The sequence below is a fragment of the Loxodonta africana genome, chromosome 2 (genome assembly GCF_030014295.1).
Source record: "Loxodonta africana isolate mLoxAfr1 chromosome 2, mLoxAfr1.hap2, whole genome shotgun sequence".
NCBI lineage: Eukaryota > Metazoa > Chordata > Mammalia > Proboscidea > Elephantidae > Loxodonta > Loxodonta africana.
The window spans coordinates 83,746,202-83,765,134 of record NC_087343.1 but is presented as its reverse complement, the minus strand read 5'-3'; the positions used below and the strand labels follow the sequence as shown (position 1 = coordinate 83,765,134).

General features: G+C 38.1%; 1 protein-coding gene across 1 annotated transcript in view; it reads left to right on the top strand.

Annotated features, from left to right (window-relative positions):
* DMGDH (dimethylglycine dehydrogenase) overlaps positions 1-18,933 on the top strand; it is an 89,543-nt gene that overhangs the window by 15,206 nt on the left and 55,404 nt on the right. Inside the window, exons 3-6 of the mRNA XM_023545578.2 lie at positions 5,430-5,528; positions 7,054-7,218; positions 10,357-10,561; positions 18,111-18,359. Of these exons, the coding sequence (XP_023401346.2) occupies positions 5,430-5,528; positions 7,054-7,218; positions 10,357-10,561; positions 18,111-18,359 (718 nt within the window). The remainder of the gene's footprint in view (positions 1-5,429; positions 5,529-7,053; positions 7,219-10,356; positions 10,562-18,110; positions 18,360-18,933) is intronic.

Sequence of the window (18,933 nt, the reverse complement as noted above, 5' to 3'; positions counted from 1 at the left end):
ATTTGGAAATCGTCAAAAATGAAATGGAACACATACACATTGATATCCTAGGCATTAGTGAGCTGAAATGGACTGGTATTGGCCATTTTCAGTCGGACAATCATATGATCTACTATGCCAGGAATGACAACTTAAAGAGGAATGGCGTTTCATTTGTCGTCAAAAAGAACACTTCAAGATCTATCCTGAAGTATAATGCTGTCAGTGATAGGATAATATCCATATGCCTGCAAGGAAGACCACTTAATATACCAACCACTAAGGCCAAAGATGAAGAAATTGAAGATTTTCACCAGCTCCTGCAGTGTGAAATTGATCGAACGTGCAATCATGATGCATTGATAATTATGCATTGATTGGACTACGAAAGTTGGCAACATGGAAAAAGAATCGGTAGTTGGAAAATATGGCTTTGATGATAGACATGATGCTGGAGATTGCATGATAGAATTTTGCATGATGGAATGACTTCTTCATTGCAAATACCTTTTTTCAGCAACATAAACGGCTACTATACACGTGGACCTCACCAGATGGAAAACACAGGAATCAAATCGACTCATCCATGCAAAGAGATGATGGAAAAGCTCAATATCATCAATCAGAACAAGGCCAGGGGCCGAGTGTGGAACAGATCTTCAATTGCTCACATGCAAGTTCAAGTTGAAACTGAAGAAAATTAGAACAAGTCCACGAGAGCCAAAGTATGACCTTGAGTATATCCCACCTGAATTTGGAGACCATCTCAAGAATAGATTTGATATGTTGAACACTGACGACTGAAGACCAGATGAGTTGTGGAGTGACATCAAGGACATCATACACGAAGGAAGCAAGAAGTCATTAAAAAGACAAGAAAGGAAGAAAAGGCCAAAATGGATGTCTGAAGAGACCCTGAAACTTGTTCTTGAATGTTGAGTAGCTAAAGCAAAAGGAAGAAATGATGAAGTAAAAGAACTGAACAGAAGATTTCAAAGGGCAGCTTGAGAAGACAAAGTAAAGTATTATAATGACATGTGCAAAGAGTTGGACATAGAAAACCAAAAGGAAAGAACATGCTCAGCATTTCTCAAGCTGAAAGAACTGAAGAAAAAATTCAAGCCTTGAGTTGCAATAGTGAAGGATTTCATGGGGAAAACATCAGAAGAAGATGGAAAGAATATACAAAGTCATTATACCAAAAAGAACTAGCGACATTCAACCATTTCAGGAGGTAGCATATGATCAGGAACCGATGGCACTGAAGGAAAAAGTCCAAGCTGCACTGAAGGCACTGGCAAAAAACAAGGCTCCAGGAATCAACAGAATATCAATTAAGATGTTTCAGCAAACGGATGCAGCACTGGAAGTGCTCACTCATCTATGCTAGGAAATTTGGAGGACAGCTACCTGGCCAACTGATTGGAAGAGATCCATATTTATGACTATTCCCAAGAAAGGTGATCCAACCAAATGTGTAATTTATCGAACAATATCATTAATATCACATGCAAGTAAAATTTTGCTGAAGATTATTCAAAAGTGGCTGCAGCAGTATATCAACAGGGAACTACCAGAAATGCAGACCGGATTCAGAAGAGGGCGTGGAACCAGGGATATCATTGCTGATGTCAGATGGATCCTGGCTGAAAGCAGAGAATACCAGAAGGATGTATACCTGTGTTTTATTGATTATGCAAAGGCATTCGACTGTGTGGATCGTGATTATGGGTAACATTGCGAAGAATGGGAATTCCAGAATACTTAATTGTGCTCATGAAGAACCCGTACATAGATCAAGAGGCAGTTGTTTGGGAATGGAACAAAGGGATACTGCTTGATTTAAAGTCAGGAAAGGTGTGTGTCAGGGTTGTATCCTTTCACCATACCTATTCAATCTGTATGCTGAACAAATAATCTGAGAAGCTGGATTATATGCAGAAGAATGGGGCATCAGGGTTAGAGGAAGACTCATTAACAATCTGTATTATGCAGAGGACACAACGTTCCTTGCTGAAAGTGAAGAAGACTTGAAGCACTTACTAATGAAGATAAAAGACCACAGCCTTCAGTATAGATTACACCTCAGTATATACAAAACAAAAATCCTGACAATGGGACCAATAACCAACATCATGATAAACGGAGAAAAGGTTGAGGTTGTCAAGGATTTCATTTTACTTGAATCCACAATCAACACCCGTGGAGGCAGCAGTCAAGAAATGAAAAGACACATTGTATTGGGCAAATCTGCTGCAAAAGACCTCTCTGAAGAGTTAAAAAGCAAAGATGTCACATTGAAGACTAAGGTGTGCCTGACCCAGGCCGTGGTGTTTTCAATCACCACATACACATGCAAAACCTGAACAATGAATAAGGAAGTCCAAAGAAGAATTGACGCCTTGTGGTGTTGGCGAAGAATATTGAATATACCACGGACTGCCAAAAGAATGAATAAATCTGTCTTGGAAGAAGTACAACCGGAATTCTCCTTAGAAGCAAGGATGGTGAGACTGCGTCTTACATAATTTGGACATGTTATCAGGAGGGATCAGTCCCTGGAGAAGGACGTCATGCTTGGTAAAGTATAGAGTCAGTGAAAAAAAGGAAGACCCTCAGGGAGATGGATTGCCACAGTGGCTACAACAATGAACTCAAGCATAACAATGATTGTGAGGATGGTGCAGGACTGGGCAGTGTTTTGTTCTGTAGTACATAGGGTCGCTATGAGTCGGAAACGACTCGATGACAGCTAAGAATGACAACAACAATTGATGTGAATCCAATATTTTTTAAAAAATGAAGATATTGATTGCATAGCTCTTGCTAAAATATTATTAATAATATTAACATTCAAATGCTTTTCTACACAGTAAGTAAAATAATTATTTAAAATATTTCAGATTATTTCTGTGTGTTTTATGATCGCTATTAACACAATAATACATATTTATATATAATGTATAAATAAAGAAATATACATAGTTTGGAAGATAAGCTCAAATATTTTTATTGTAAGTGAATGCGTGGATAAAAGATTCAGAGCTACTGGTGTATAGGATGGCTTGACATCAGTCGCTGGACTTATTAGGGGAATAGAGGCTCCTGAAAGAGGGGGAAAGGTTATTTAAAAGGTCGGGAGAGCACCACTAGTTTTAGCATCCATTGATGATTTTTGAACTCCACCATTCCTCTCATATTCATTAATGGTCAGTCTATTATAAGTAGGAGCTTTGCCTTCTCCCCTACTTATTTGCTTATTCATTTATTTCTATCAATGGGAAATTATAAATTCTTATTTTATTCAAGGGCTTATACTTCTTAAAGGTTATTTCATGCCTCTGTTTTATCTTCCCTCTTTTATCTTCTATCCCAACTATAATAATTTTCTTTCTTCAAATCAAAGATAAGTCCCCTTCCTTTTAAGGACTTCTATGACCTTTCCAGAATCTTTCCCTTTTCTTAGTTCCCATAGGTCTTATGTGTTTCACCTTACAGTCTGGCACCTAATGCTCTTGGTTTAATTGTTCCATGAATGAAAATTTCATGACCTTAATCAGACTATAAAATTCTGAAGGCTAAGAACAATGTTTTCTCCTTCTTCAAACTTCTTGTTTAAAATATTGTTGAAGTTACAGAAGAGAAACACATTGTGTCCTCCTTACATCCAGTGTCACAAGGCTGGCATATAAATTAGCAATAAATACCATGCAAGCCTTTACATTTAAATAACTTATAATAATAAAAGCACAGATTAAAAGACAAAAGTCAGATGATAAAAAGTGAACGTATACAAAGAAATAAATAATATGTTTTTTATGTCTGGTTGAGAAAATTGAGCCAAGAACTTATACCTGGCTGCCCTAAAAAAAAAAGCAACAAGTAAAAGAAGGTAGTATGAATTCTTAAGTAGAAATAGGTAAACTGTTTCAGTAGGGCAGACCAGTTTTTCCTTGACTATGAGTTCCTAAAAGAATTTGTTCCCTAAATGAAGTACATTAGACTAAATGTCATGAATAACTATTTTGCAAAAATGAATCTACGTGACACTTCTGGATGAAAGAGCATCTGTGATGGGGTGGGGGAGAAGAGGACTGATATAGTGTAAATATATAATATAGCTTTCTGGTGGTCTGGTTTAACCTGGTTAAGTTAGAGGGTCTTGAGGTGTTACTGTTGAACAGAACCGTCGACCAGTGCTCATGAATATCTGTTTGCCCAACTGACAGGAGATATCTGGAAGACAAAACTGGTCTCACTAGCAAATACCTGAAGTCCACACATTCTCTATATTGAACCAAAAAAGTTCATATTCAGGCTAGATCCAAACATGTAAGAGGAGAAGGGGATGCTTGACCATGTTTGACTGGAAGAGTCATGTTTGACTGCCAGTTTCATCTTAATGGAAGCCCATCTTCAGTCCTACATGGAGTTGTACTACAGGGGGGCCTATAAGCTGGGCCAGGAATTTTTCTCAAAAAATAGCTGTGCATCTGTCCAAATGTTTGCACAAGTACTCTATAGAAGCCCCATGAATTTGGTCCAAAATGGATGTATTGATGAACTTTAGTGGGGCGTTTTTGAGTTCAGGAGAACAAAATGCCCACCACTATCATAGAAGAACCCTAGAAATACTCCATAACAGATATTGTATTGGACAGATTGCATTCTGATGAGCTTTCAGAATAAATTAGCTGAAAAAGAGACCTTGGGTAATTAATTGAGAGAACCTGCTTCATATAATTGCTTAGAATTCTTTATTCTGAATACCACACTGTATCTGCCAGAGCTAATGAAAGGGGTTTTGGCATGGCTAATATTTAGACTTTTTCCTGAAAGTAATTAACCAGTAATTATCCAACAAACACTTGAGTGTCAGCTATGTGGTGATCAACACATTAAACTTCATCAAAAGTCTTTTCACCAATTCACAAGTCTCTAATACCCAGGAATTTTCTAATTATTGAATTACAAAATTTCAGGAAGGGGAACAGAAGCACTGCTTTCTTCAAGGGAAAAGTAGGGAGTGGGTCAAGGAAAACCTTTGTTAGTCCATGGTTTATCTGCTGAAGGGATGTACACATGGTTTGTTGGTTTGAGTCCACTTTGTATGCCATCACCCTGTATTCTTCCCAGTACCCTGTATTCCTAAACCTTCCACCTAAATATTCCATTTCTGAGCTTTCCAAACAACCCTTTCCTAGTGACTTTTAGAGACTTAGTGTATATTCTCTTAACATTTATGGAATCAACTTGGTTCTTTTAGCTGTCATGAGCCTTATGCTCTAGTGCATTTAAACTGATGCTGTTGTGTTCTCATTCCAAAGGACTGGCCGGTGTGTCTCAGTTTCTTGCCAGCAATAAATTATTGCTGGACAGATAAACTATCAAACATTTGAGAATGTTAACTTTTTTTTTTTTCAGTATTTCCCTTTCCCTTTACTTTCAAGGCAGGTTTAACAACTTACTTCCATCCTGGAATAAACTTGAAGAAAATACATTATGACAGCATCAAACTTTATGAAAAACTGGAAGAAGAAACCGGACAGGTAAATGGGTTTAACTTGCAATTGCCTGTTAGATCAATCTCTCAGAAATATGTAAGATTTCTAAAAGATTTTGACTTACCATTATATATAACTGGGTGTAGTGACATCAATACCACGTCAGGTGTTTAATGCGTTAGAGAAATCTGATGAGAGTTTAATGTAAGAACCTTTACAGTCTGATTAAAAAAATCAATTTAATTTCTCGAAGTGTATGTAATTAACAGTTCTGCCTGATTCTTTTAAATAAAGAAAAAATAAAAAGCAGCTTTAAAAAAAATTGATAGCTTGTTACTATATCTGGATGATAAGAGACAGAGCCTTTCAGCAATGGGATTGTAAAGGATCTGACAATGGTGCATGCCAGATTGTCCACAGCTTTGAAAAGTGCTTCACTTCAAGCCCCTTGCTTTTATTTTTATCCCTTCTTTTGTATTTACTGGCGCTCTCAAAATAAAGTTGCAAAGACTATCCTTAGGCTAAGACTGAGTCTGCTTAAAGTTTTTATGCTATCCTCCTTGCTTAAAACCATCAAATGGCTCCCCATAGTCTACAGGATAAAGGCCAAAGGATTAGCCTGGCCTGAGGGGGATCTTCATCAGCCAACCCCTGCCTGCCTTTCCAACATTTTCTCTTGCTGCTCTTCAAAATGCTCATTGTAATTCAGCCATTCTCAAGGATTTACAGTTCTGAAATCTGCTAGGCTGTCTCATATTTCTGTTTTCGTTTGTTTTGTTTTCTGTTTTTTTTATCTTCTGCCTGAAACAACATTCCCTCTAATCCCCATCTTCAGTATTCACTCTCTCACCTTCCTTGTAGGTTGCCCCTTTTGAGAAGCTTTTCTTGACCTTCACCCTCCAGTCATGCAGAGCTGGATGGTTCATCTCTTGGTTCGAAGAGCATCTTGTACACATCCGTTTTATAATCCTTGCCTTTATTGTAATCACTGCTGTATTGGTTGATCATCCCTACAGACTGTAAACAACTTGAGGGCAAGGGTTAAACCTTTAATCTCAGTAACCCAGGGCCTAGCTGAGTTACAAGTGAGTGCTTGGCAAACTGATGGCCCTCCACAACTGCCATGTTTATTTCAGTTCACACTTAATTTCATCATTAGCAACATTTTGATATTTTGTATTCCCTCCTCAAATCCTTTGTCCTTCTCTTTTCACATAATTTTCTTTCAGTATGTACATTCACGCTCACCCTGTTTTATTGTAATTATGTTTTTAGTTGACAGTCTTCACCTATGGACTGTAAGCACCACGCAGGCAGGGTCTTTTCCTCTCTTGTTCACTCCTGCATTCCTGGGACTTAGCGTAGGGCCTGGCACAGAAGAGACACTTAGTGAGTAGTTACAGAATTAATGTCCTTTCATAAGGTACCTATGTTTTATATAGTTATCTCTTTCTCTGCCCAGTAAATCTCTTTTCTTGTACACCCGCATTTTCATTATGCCAGAGGAGAATAAACCATGTTTAAGTTCATATGATTTGTTTATGTACTTTTGTTGAAATTATTGTCACAGGTGGTAGGATTCCATCAGCCAGGTAGTATCCGAATTGCTACAACTCCTGTAAGAGTAGACGAATTTAAATACCAAATGACTCGGACTGGTTGGCATGCAACAGAGCAGTATATTATTGAACCGGAGAAAATTCAAGAGATGTTCCCTTTACTCAACATGAGCAAGGTATTTATCTTAAGGATATCTTTACCAGTTGTTGGCCTGAATTAAAATTAGAAAAAGTCATTTTATAAAGTTAATTAAAGTGAGAAAAATATTGTGCACACATTTTAGTTGGCAAAACCGGTGAATAATGCTGGCATTTGGGCAAAGTAGAAGGTGGGCTAATCCCTGGATGGTACAAACAGTTAATGTGCTCACTGCTAAATGAAAGGTTGGTGGTTTCGAGTTCACCCAGAGGGACCTTGGAAGAAAGTTATTGAAAACCCTATGGAGCACAGTTCTACTCTGACACACATGGGGTCACCAGGAGTCAGAATCTGCTTGATGGCATCTGGTTAGAAGGTGAGATGTCAGGTATGCTAAATGAAATATGAAAAGGCAATGCAAAATCTTAGTTGTTCCCCACCTATGACACCTAAGGAAACATTTTCAATACTTTATGCTGCGGTGCCCCCAGATCTAAGAGTTTCCATACATAAGCCTATTTGAGAACTGCAGACAAAAAGATACCCTGGTATGATAAATATATGTATAGAAAGGCTGTATTACTAAAATGTTTTTAAAAATCAAATTAAGAAGTACCGTGCTATTTTGCTATACAGTTATCACCTGAGCTCCTAGCTGTACTTCCCTGACAGACTCTGTGCCAGGTATGGGTCCAGATTTACATCAAATTTGACTGAGATAATCTACCCCACAAGGAATTTAGTGCTTTTTCCTGCTGGATGATAATCTCTTTTAAATAATAAGAACACTGACTAACATTTACTAAGCACGTATTTACATACCTTACTATGGCAGAACCCTTTACATGCATAATTTCATTTAATCTTCATAATAATATTATGAGGTATATATTATTTCTAACGAGGAAACTGAAACTTAGATAGTTTAGATAGTAAGCCCAAGTTCATTCAGTTAGAAAGAGTGGGAGCAGAGATTTGAACCCAGGCTGCCTGGCTCCGTTGCACATACCACTTCAGTGTACCGGGTGATGCTGTTCACGAAAGCAGATGCTTACACTTCCCCACTGGTTAATACTTTGGTAGTTTTGACCCCTGAAGAGTTTCTATTATTGATCTGAATGCTGGAGTTGTTTGCCCTTGAGAGTCTTTACAGATTGCTGATGTTCCATTTCTATAGTGGGAAGTAGTTTTGTGTGATACTGGTATGGTGGCAGGCTGGTGTTGAACTGCATTGCTGCCTTGAAATTCCATCTCTGCTACCAGCAAAGATGTGCTTATGTCTGTTTATAAGTCACCCTTGGAATACTTTGCTGAGAGCCTTCGCCATCATGGGTTTTTCTTAAGAGCGTTATGCAATGGGGAATATGTGTGAAAGGTATTCTGGGTCTGGGGGAGGGTATCAAATAGAATAAATATGACAACACTGCAATGAGTACATATTCATTTATAAATGCCAGCTTGACATTTGGAAATCATCAGTAATGTGAATTCTATTAAAATCCAAAGTCCCTTGCACTAGACTATATCAAGTAAAGAGATTGAATTAGTAATTTTAAAAATTCCTGCAAAGAAAATCCCAGGCCCAAATGCCTTAACTGGTGAATTATGCTGTACATTTAAAGAAAAATTAATACTAATTCTTTATAAACTCTTCCAAAAATAGAAGAGAATGAACATGTCCTAACCCATTCTAGGAGGCCAGTATTGCCCTGATACCAAAACCAAAGGCATCTCAAGAAGGAAAACTATACACCAATATCCTTATGACTAAAAAATGACTATAGATGCAAAAATCTTCAACAAAATACTAGCAAACTGAATCCAGCAACATATTAAAAGGATTATATAGTAGGACCAAGAAGTAATTATCCTAAAAATTCAAGATTAGCTTAACATCTGAAAAGCAATCAAATAACCCTATTAATAGCATAATGGACAAAAACCACATGATCATCTCGATAGACACAGAACCAGCATTTGACAATAGACACTTGCACACGTATGGCGCTCAGTAGATTTTCATTAAATGGATGAGATCTAATTTTAATGCTTTACAATGTTCTATCTTTTAAGCAACTTGATTTAACCTCCATTCTTCTTTTTAACCCTCACGGTACCCAGCCTGAAGCCCTAGCACATAAACCAAAAAACCAAACCCAGTGCCATCGAGTCGATCCCGACTCATAGTGACCCTATAGGACAGAGTAGAACTGCTCCATAGAGTTTCCAAGGAGTGCCTGGTGGATTTGAACTGCCGACCCTTTGGTTAGCAGCCATAGCACTTAACCACTATGCCATCAGGGTTTTCCCCAGCACATAGTAACTAAGAATTAGTTGTTGAATGATTGAATCGAGTATACATTTTCCTGACAACAGGTATAGATTTAACACGTGCATTTATGAACAGCATTAAATAATTAAATGTAAATGATAATTTATGAGAATGTAAAAACAGTGCTGTATCAGTTAGAATTAGATTTGGCTGCAAGTGTCAGACAGCAAGATAAGAATATTTAAGCAAGATAGAAGTTTATTTATCTTTCATTTAGCCAGTCCAAGACTTGAGTGGTAGCTCTTTTCCATGAAGACTTCGGAGACCTAGTCACTTTCTCGGTCACTGATCTATCATTTCTAGAGTGTGACTCTTGTGTTTTTATTCAGAGATGGCAGTTAGCACCCCAGCCATCTTATCTGCATTCCAGACAGCAAGATGGAGGAAGATACAAAGAAGAAGAAGAGGTACAGGGCATATGACAGGTGTCTTTTTAAAATGGTTCCTGGAAGCTGCCACAGAACACTTCCACTTACATCCCATTGACCAGGACTTAGTAATAGTCCTGGCTAGTAGCTGGAACTAATAGCTGCCCCAGAGTTTGGAAAATGTGCTTTGGGCTCCCTTCTCAGTGGCCATGTATCTAAATAAACACTGGGGCTCCATCACTATGGGAGAAAGGGAGAATGAACATTGGAGACAACTGCAAGCCTGTCTACTCAACGCTCAGTGAGTCCCGCCTACGTCCGATCTTAGATACAGAAAAAAGAATTGCAGATCAATCTGATGCCAAGTGATAGATTATACTTTAAAAGTTTTATTACGCATGTCTGACAGGACATGTTTACATTGAGTGATAACTATATATTGGTTTGAATACTGACTCTTTTGTGACCCATTTAGGTTTTAGCTGGACTGTATAATCCTGGAGATGGTCACATTGATCCGTATTCTCTAACTATGGCCCTGGCTGCTGGGGCCAGGAAATATGGTGCCTTTTTAAAATATCCTGCACCAGTGACTTCTTTGAAACCCAGGTCAGACGGAACATGGGAGGTTGAAACACCACAGGGATCTATGAGAGCAAACAGAATTGTGAATGCTGCAGGTAAGCATCATACCTTTTTTTTTTAATTAGTGCTTTTTTTTTAAAGTGGCAAAGATAACCATAAAGTAATGTTACATACTACTCATGCTGTAATGAAACATTGTGATCCTCCAAAGTTAAACATTTTATCTGTTTCTAAGCTACAAATCCCTCCCTCACCACCGCCCCTGTCTCTTTGCCCGTAGTGAGTAAGATACTATTCTGTCCTTGGTTATCCACACATAGAAAGCTGGTACTCTCCTTTATTCCTCTTTTTCTTCTGCTCCGGACTGTGCTTTGCCAAATCATTCTTTACTTTTCCTTCCTATGTCTTCTTCTTTATACTTATAGCCAAATTTTGGTGTTCAAAACTGTGAGCATCTCCTTTGTTCTCAGTTAGCTTTTTAGGGCAGACTTGATGATTTGTGTTCTCTCACTCTCTTTCATTTCTGATTACATTTGTGTCAAGTCAAAAGACTTAACCCTTTTCCTTTCAGAACATTGTTAAACATATTTGGCAATCTTTCCTTTAGGTTGGCAGCCTGCTTCCATAAATATTTACAGCCTTGGAAACCTTATGGGGTAATTCTACTCTATCCTATAGGGTTGCTATGAGTTGGAATTGACTCGATGCCAGTGGGTTTGGTTTTTGGTTTTAGGGTTCTGTGTTACAGCTTAGAATCATAGAGTATTGACACAAAAAGGGACATTTGAGGTCATCTAAAACCTTTTTTTTTTTTTTTTTTTTAACAACCTACTCATTTTCCATTTGCAGAGGCCAGGGTCCATGAGGGTCATGTTACTTGGCCAAGTGACACAGCTAGTTATGTCAGGGCCAAAACTTGAACTTGGGCCTTTTGATTCTTGAGTTAATACACTTTCTAACAGTTCGGTTGCATGAAAAGTCATTTTCAACTCTCATATATACAAAAATAAATTCTAGTGAAAATGCTTGTATGATCTAAACTGGACTATTTTCCCAGTTAAATATAAATTAATTTATATTTTCCCATAGTTCATAATAGTTCACTTAAAAGTTAAAATAAGCATGAGGCTTTAATTGATTTTCTTGTGGTCTGCTCTTTGATTTGTTCTTTAAGTTATAAAATGAAAACAAGCTTTGTTATTTGTCTGATTGAATTATATGCCATGAGGAAATGCCAGAAACGTGTATGCCTTCCAATTCTTTCTTCTAAATTATAATTTCCAATTGGTGTTATTTTGTTTACAAAACATATTTAGTGGTCAAAAAAAAAGGTCATGTTTTCAATATTTAAGAGTCTAAATTACTATTTCTGAATATTTCTAACCCAAGCCCTCCTTTGAAAAGCACAAAATCTCATGCCTTCTTTAACATCATTTGAAATTCAAAATAATGTAAATGATTTGTCTAAGAAATAAAAGCAATGACATAAAACATTGCTTTGTTTTGAACCTCACTTGCACTCTAATCTTCATCTCATATCCCCCTCCCCCACTGTCTTTGAGAACCACTGGTCTAAATTCTATTAGAATTTATTCATTATTTATTAATTTATTCTAATTTACTAGAATTCTATTAGAAATTATTCATACTTTTTTTTCCAAGTAACAAGGATTCCCTGTAATATTGCAACTTTATTTATGGTCTCATGAAATCAGTCCCTATAAACCTATTTGACTGTTTTCACAGTGAAGGCAAATACTAAACAAATATATTCGGACTCCCATATCCAACACTGTGGCAGCATTGCTAATTGATGACAGCAGTCATTCAAATGGGCTTGGACAAAGCCCCACCATTTTTCTCAACACCATGCTTCAGGCAGCTACTCATTCCCAACTGATATTTTGAGATATGCAAGACCTTAATTTAACACATTTACCCACTGTTTTCCCAAAATGGATAAACTTTGTTTTACATAATTAATTGCCATAATAATTATTTTTTAAATAAGCCACCAACCATGAGGAATAGGAAATTACTGAAGAAAACGATAGCATAATCTCCAAAGAGATCTGGCCTAGATAGATCCAGGACATTTGTGCTACCAAAGTTTTCTTGCAGCTGTGAAGTTGTGTGGGGTGGGGGTGGAGCAGCATTCTGGTGCTGGCCTGGGAGAACAATTTCCTGGAACTAGGTAGACAGTGTGGAACTGTGTGGAGCAGTAATGCTTCCCTCTGTTCTTTGTTCCTGATGCCTTCTACCCAGCCACAGCCACTCCACGTCCTTGGTTCCTGGTAACTCCAGGCAGCTCCTTGCTGGAAGTTGTGTGAAGAACATAACCTCTCAACAGAAGAACACAACTCTGTCCTTTCTTTATGTCATTGAAATCAGATCTTTGGCCTATAATCATTTTTTTTTTTTTTCCTCCTGTATCTCTTCCACTGGGAAAAATTCGCTGGAAAAAGTTTACCTGATTACAAATTAGTAATGTACAGGAGAGGTACTGCATGTGTGCGTGTGTTTAATTATTTACAAGTCTGTGTTTAAGGAAATCTTATGTAAAGGATAGACGCCGCCAAAAGGGTAAGCCTCAGTAATTGGGTGCAAAGGTTAGGATATGACCCCTTCTGGAACTGAAGCTAGCAATGATCAATTTTATGAATGAAAGCAGCCATCTGTGGAAGGCATCATGCTAACATGGTTTGAGAATATGTTGGCTGATGGAAGGTTTCCCAGGGTTCCCCAGGGAGACCAGTATGTCTCATATTAGGGTCAGGTCACCAGACCAGCTCTGAAATCTAATTAAGAAGCCAGCAATTAAAGGTCTCTATTACCTGGAGCCCTGGTGGCACAGTGGTTAAAGCGCTCAGCTGCTAACCCAAAGGTCAGCAGTTCCAACCTACCAGCTGCTCCATGGGAGAAAGACTTAGCAGTCTGCTTCTGTAAAGATTTACAGACTTGGAATACCTCTGGGACAGTTCTCTGTCCTAAAGGGTTGCTATAAGTTGGAATTGACTCAAGGGCAGTGGGTTTGGGTTTTTTTTTTTTTTTTTTAATATTACCTATTCAGTTGTGTACTGCTGAAAGTTTCTCTAAGTGGAGTCATAAAAGAAGGCTGCTGGGTACTCAGAATACCCATGAAAACCAAAGCCTAAGAGTAAAAATTTGTCCATTTGCTGGTATGCTTCCAGCACTATTCAGGGAGTGGGGGTCTCTGTGATGCCAACTGCGTGGCCTGGGCACGTTGCTCATTTGTAAAATGGGGATTAATAGTACCCATCCAAGGACTCCCTGGGTAGCACAGACAGTTAAGTGCTGGACTACTAACTGAATGGTTGGTGGTTGAAACCCACCCAGAGGCTTCTTGGAAGTAAGGACTGGCAATCTGCTTTGGAATGATTACAACCTTGAAAATTCGATAGAGCAGCTCTACCCTGCCCACATGGTGTCACCATGAGTTGCAGTCGACTTGACGGCAACTAACAATGACAGTACGCATCTTGGAGAGTAGTTAATTATGAGTAGTAAATAATCTAACAATGTAAGGTACCCAGGACAGGGTTTACCACACAGAAAGCACTTAAGAAATGTTAGGTATAATAATGACAATAATAACTATGATTATTATAATAATTTCCTTGATAGGTCTATACTCCAGTCTGGGGAACTGCTACTGTTGCCTTTTTATGCGGGCCTTAAAATTACCCAACTCCTTTATCTCTGTAGTCATCCAGCACCCATTTGGCTAGTAAATTGAATTTCCAGACAGCTTGGTTCTCAACCTAGTGTGCGTAAGAATCATCCAGGGAAGTTTCCCAGCCTTCAAAAATATTCTAATTCAGGAGTTCTGGGTGGAGTTTCAGAATCTATAAAATAGACAAGTACTCCATGTGAGTCTATAGCAGATGGTCTGTAAAACACCTTTTGAGAAACACCACTATATAAGTGGGGTCCCTGGATGATGCAGATGTGCTCGGCTGCTAACCAAAAGGAAGGCCTGGCAATCTACTTCTGAAAAATCAGCCATTGAAAACCTTGTGGGGCACAGTTCTACTCTGATACAGTGGAGTCACCATAGGTGTTCCTATAGGAGGGAGAATGTAGTGGCCTTATTCTTGAATGAGCAGAGCTGAGAAACAGATTCTAGATGCCCCTGAACTCTGGGTGTGCAATATGTGCAATAGTCTAGTTTGCCTCTAGAACCCAAAGCTTTCAAACTCTGTTTCATCCCACTTTCGTTCTATTTCCCTCCCTTAGGTGCAGCTCAGGGGCATGTTATTGTTGTTAGGCCCTGTTGCATCAATTCCCTCTCATAGCGACCCTGCGTACAACAAAATGAAACATTGCCTGGTCCTGCGCCATCCTCACAACCATTGCTAGACACAAGCCTGTTGTTGCAGACACTGTATCAGTCCATCTCACTGAGGGTCTTCCTCATTTTCACTGACCCTCTGCTTTACCAAACATGACTGGTCCTTCCTTGTAACATGTCCAAAGTATGTGAGACAAAGTCTCTTCATCGTTGCTTCTAAGGATCATTGTGGTTGTACTTCTCCCAAGACAGATTTGTTCATTCTTCTAGAAGTCTACGGTATAGTCAGTATTCTTCGCCAACATTATAATTCAAAGGCATCAATTTTTCCTTGGACTTCCTTATTCATTGTTCAGTTTTTGTATGCCCGGGGCATGGGCAGGTGCTCTTTATCATAATGAAGCTTTTTCTTTGCATGGTGATAAATGTTTCTCTTGACCTCACTTCCAGTTGGCTTACTTAGCCTGAGATAACTTTTGAAAAATTTCCTTAAAGATTTTCCTTATTTGATAAACCAGAAATGTGAGAGGATCGTGCTAATATGAAACCCAGTGTTCAGCCAAAAAGAATTATTTAATTTTCCCGGATTCTGCATCAAAGAATGAACCCATCATTGTCACTTGATAAACTCTCCAGTAGAAACAAACTTGTCCATGAAACTTCACCCTTCATTTTAACCCCATTTCTATTAATCACTGCAGTTTTTTTTTTTTTTTTTAATGGAAGCCATTTCAAATGATCATTATTATTGACTCTTCAGTTGTTTTTCAGGTGACAGTGGTAGATTATACAATGATTCCTTCATACTTGCCCCTCTTCCCTTTGAACTTGTTACATGGGTGATCTGGCAGAAGTTGAAGTATAATCCTGGCTAGATTTAGGTTAACTTGATTGACATATAGAGGAAGAGAGTGCCAACAGACACTACCACCATAGAGTAAAACAGTATAGAGCTTGCTATGGGGTTTGAAGTAATATAGTTATATGGTACTTACGCATACATTTTCATTTTATTTTAATGATGGAGTGCAATAATAACCAAGCAGTTGGACTCAGAATTCATAAATATGCTACCATGTGGCAGAATTTATTTTTTTTAATTTATGCTTTTAATTGAAACAAGTATATTGAGGATATTGCAGTGGTTTGAATTGCTAGGCTAAATATTTTTACTTTCTATATTTTTCAAATTGCTCTAGTATATATAACTAGGATATGTGGTTTTACTATGTTTTCTTACAAGATCCTGACTTTGCTAATTCATATCTTCCTGCTAGCAAAAATAAATCCAATCTCTAAATTAATAAAAGACCAACAAATAGTTCTGATGCCCACAGATCAGAGTTTTGGTTGTAAATGGGCACCCATTTCTGGGGTTATTATAAAAGTGTAAATAACATAGCTGTCATGGATTGAATTGTGTCCCCCAAAAGTATCTGTTAACTTGGCTAGGTCATGATTCCCGGTATTGTATGACTGTCTACCATTCTGTCATCTTATGTGGTTTCCTTATGTGTTGTAAACCCTACCACTATGATGTAATGCAGTGGATAAGTGGCAGTTACATCGATGAGATCTACAAGATTAGATAGTGTCTTAAGCCAATCTCTTTTGAGATATAAAAGAGAGAAGCAAGCAGAGAAACATGGGAACATCATACCACCAAGAAAGCAGTGCCAGGAGCAGAGCCTGTCCTTTGGACCTGAGGTTCCTGCACAGAGAAGCTCCTAGACCAGGGGAAGACTGATGACAAGGACCTTCCTCCAGAGCCGACAGAGAAGAGAAAGCCTTCGCGTGGAGCTGGCACTCTGAATTTGAACTTCTAACCTCCCGGACTTTGAGTGAATAAACTTCTCTTTGTTAAAGGCATCCACTTGTGGTATTTCTGTTATAGTAGCACTAGATAACCAAGACAGTAGCTGTTAGGCTAAAACAACACAATGGAACGAAAGGGTGATGCTTAGATGGTTAAATGGAAATAAACTTGGGCACTTAGTAGTCCATAATCTGGGTTTCTAGATTGACTCATGCTATATCTAGCTCTGAGCTTCATAATGACAGAGATTTCAGAACTCTCTATTAGATTCAGAAAAAAGAAGAAACAGAAATGATTAAAAATTAGAGAGTGTAACCTCTAAAGAAAGAACTTAAGATTCTCTAATCACTTGAATGAATACTCAAAACTACTATAGGACGAACAAGTAAATACAACTCCCTACTCCAGAATATTTCATTGATAAATGAGGTGTCACCACATCCCTGCCAAATAATAATCATTTTAGATCCTAAAATATCTTTATACAAGTGAAGGTGTCTTTGGTTTTTAAAATAAAGGCTTTGTGCAGCAAGAAAACCAAAAATGTGATGTTTCCAGTCTTCCAGAGTGATGTTGGGCAGGTCTCTTACCTTCTCTGGACTTTAGCTTACACATCTGTATGCTAAAGGTAGCCTCAGAGAAAATCAGGTTTCCTTACAGCCTCAAATTATCCTGTTCTATCTTTTGCAAATGAAAAAATAACATTCATGTCCACCAATAAGACAGTCCCTGTGCAAGTTGTGGAGTGAGAAACATTTGTTTTTGGAACTCCCCACCCACTTATGAGACCCTCCCCCATGAGCTGTGGCTCCTCCTCTCAGCTGTAACTCTGGGGTACCTTCATGCTCTTTGCAAGAGAGAATCTTAAAACTAACTCAAACTAAACTTCTAAAAAGCAGATAAAACTGAACGTGCTGTCTCTCCCAAGTATATACATTTTTAAATTTTAAGTTAATAGACTGGAATTTTGGGCATCAACAAGTTGAATAGAGGAGAGTTTGGGGAATAGAGGGGCTTACTTGCAGGGTTTTACTATGTACTATTATTATTACGTATTATGTCGATCACAGTTTTATTTCCCTTAAAATAAAGTTCTTTGTTTTTTTCCTGTCCACCTTTGATTATGGGCAAAACACTTTTTCAGGAATGGAGTTCTTTTAGATTACAGACATCTTCACAACTCTGGAGCAATGTAAAATTTTTTTCTTTCATATATGGCAGTGTTTCTCATCTTTGTGTGTGTGTGGTAAGTATATATAAATATAATAAAACATTTGTCATTTCAACATTTTTTACACGTACAATTCAGTGACACTAATTACATTCACTGTAAAATATTGCGTTGTTTTCTTTCTCTCACCCAATTTTGCAGTGACAAAATATTTAAAGACTATTATGACATTCAGACTTTGCCATGAGCAGTCATATCTTCCGAAATGTTTTATTTTACATTGTTATTGTCAGATGTGGTATTTTTATATATATGATGAGATTTTTAAATGACTTTTATTTTAAGGATTTTGGGCTCGTGAAGTTGGTAAAATGATTGGACTAGAACATGCCCTTATTCCGGTTCAGCATCAATATGTTGTCACATCAACTATACCTGAAGTGAAAGCTTTGAAACGAGAACTCCCTGTGCTCCGTGATCTGGAAGGATCTTATTACCTCCGACAGGAAAGGGATGGACTTTTGTTTGGTCCATATGAAAGCCAGGAGAAAATGAAACTTCAGGATTCCTGGGTCACCAATGGAGTCCCTCCAGGTGGGTTCAGCAAATGAAAAGGTATAAAGGTCTAGAATAAAATGACACCATAATACTAGTCTATCAGACACCTGGGTGTTGGAAGTAAGTGGTTTGAAGTGACCACTGCCCTCATATCCCTCTGAACAATCACAGCAAAGAGTGAGGCTTCTATGAGGAAAGAGAGGAGATGCAGTTGGTGGTGGTGGAGAAGCTGAAGAGACGTTGTAGCTACTTTCAAAGGCCCCAAGTGTATTTTTACGTGCCCATACTAACCTCCTGCCTTCCTCATTTTATCACTTGGTCTATTCACAAGATTAGGATATAGCTGCTTTTGTGCTTTGGTGGTTGGAAACACAAAAGTATCCAAGACACAGTAGCAAAAAGATGGAAACAACCTAAGTGCCCATTAACGAATGAATGGATTAACAAAATGTGGTATATACATACAGTGGAATACTCTGAAGCTATAAAGAGTAATGATGAGTTCTTAAAACATCTTTTAACATGGATGAATCTGAAGGACATGCTGAGTGAAATAAGTCAATCACAAAAGGACAAATATTGTATGATCTCATTTTTATGAAAAGACGAG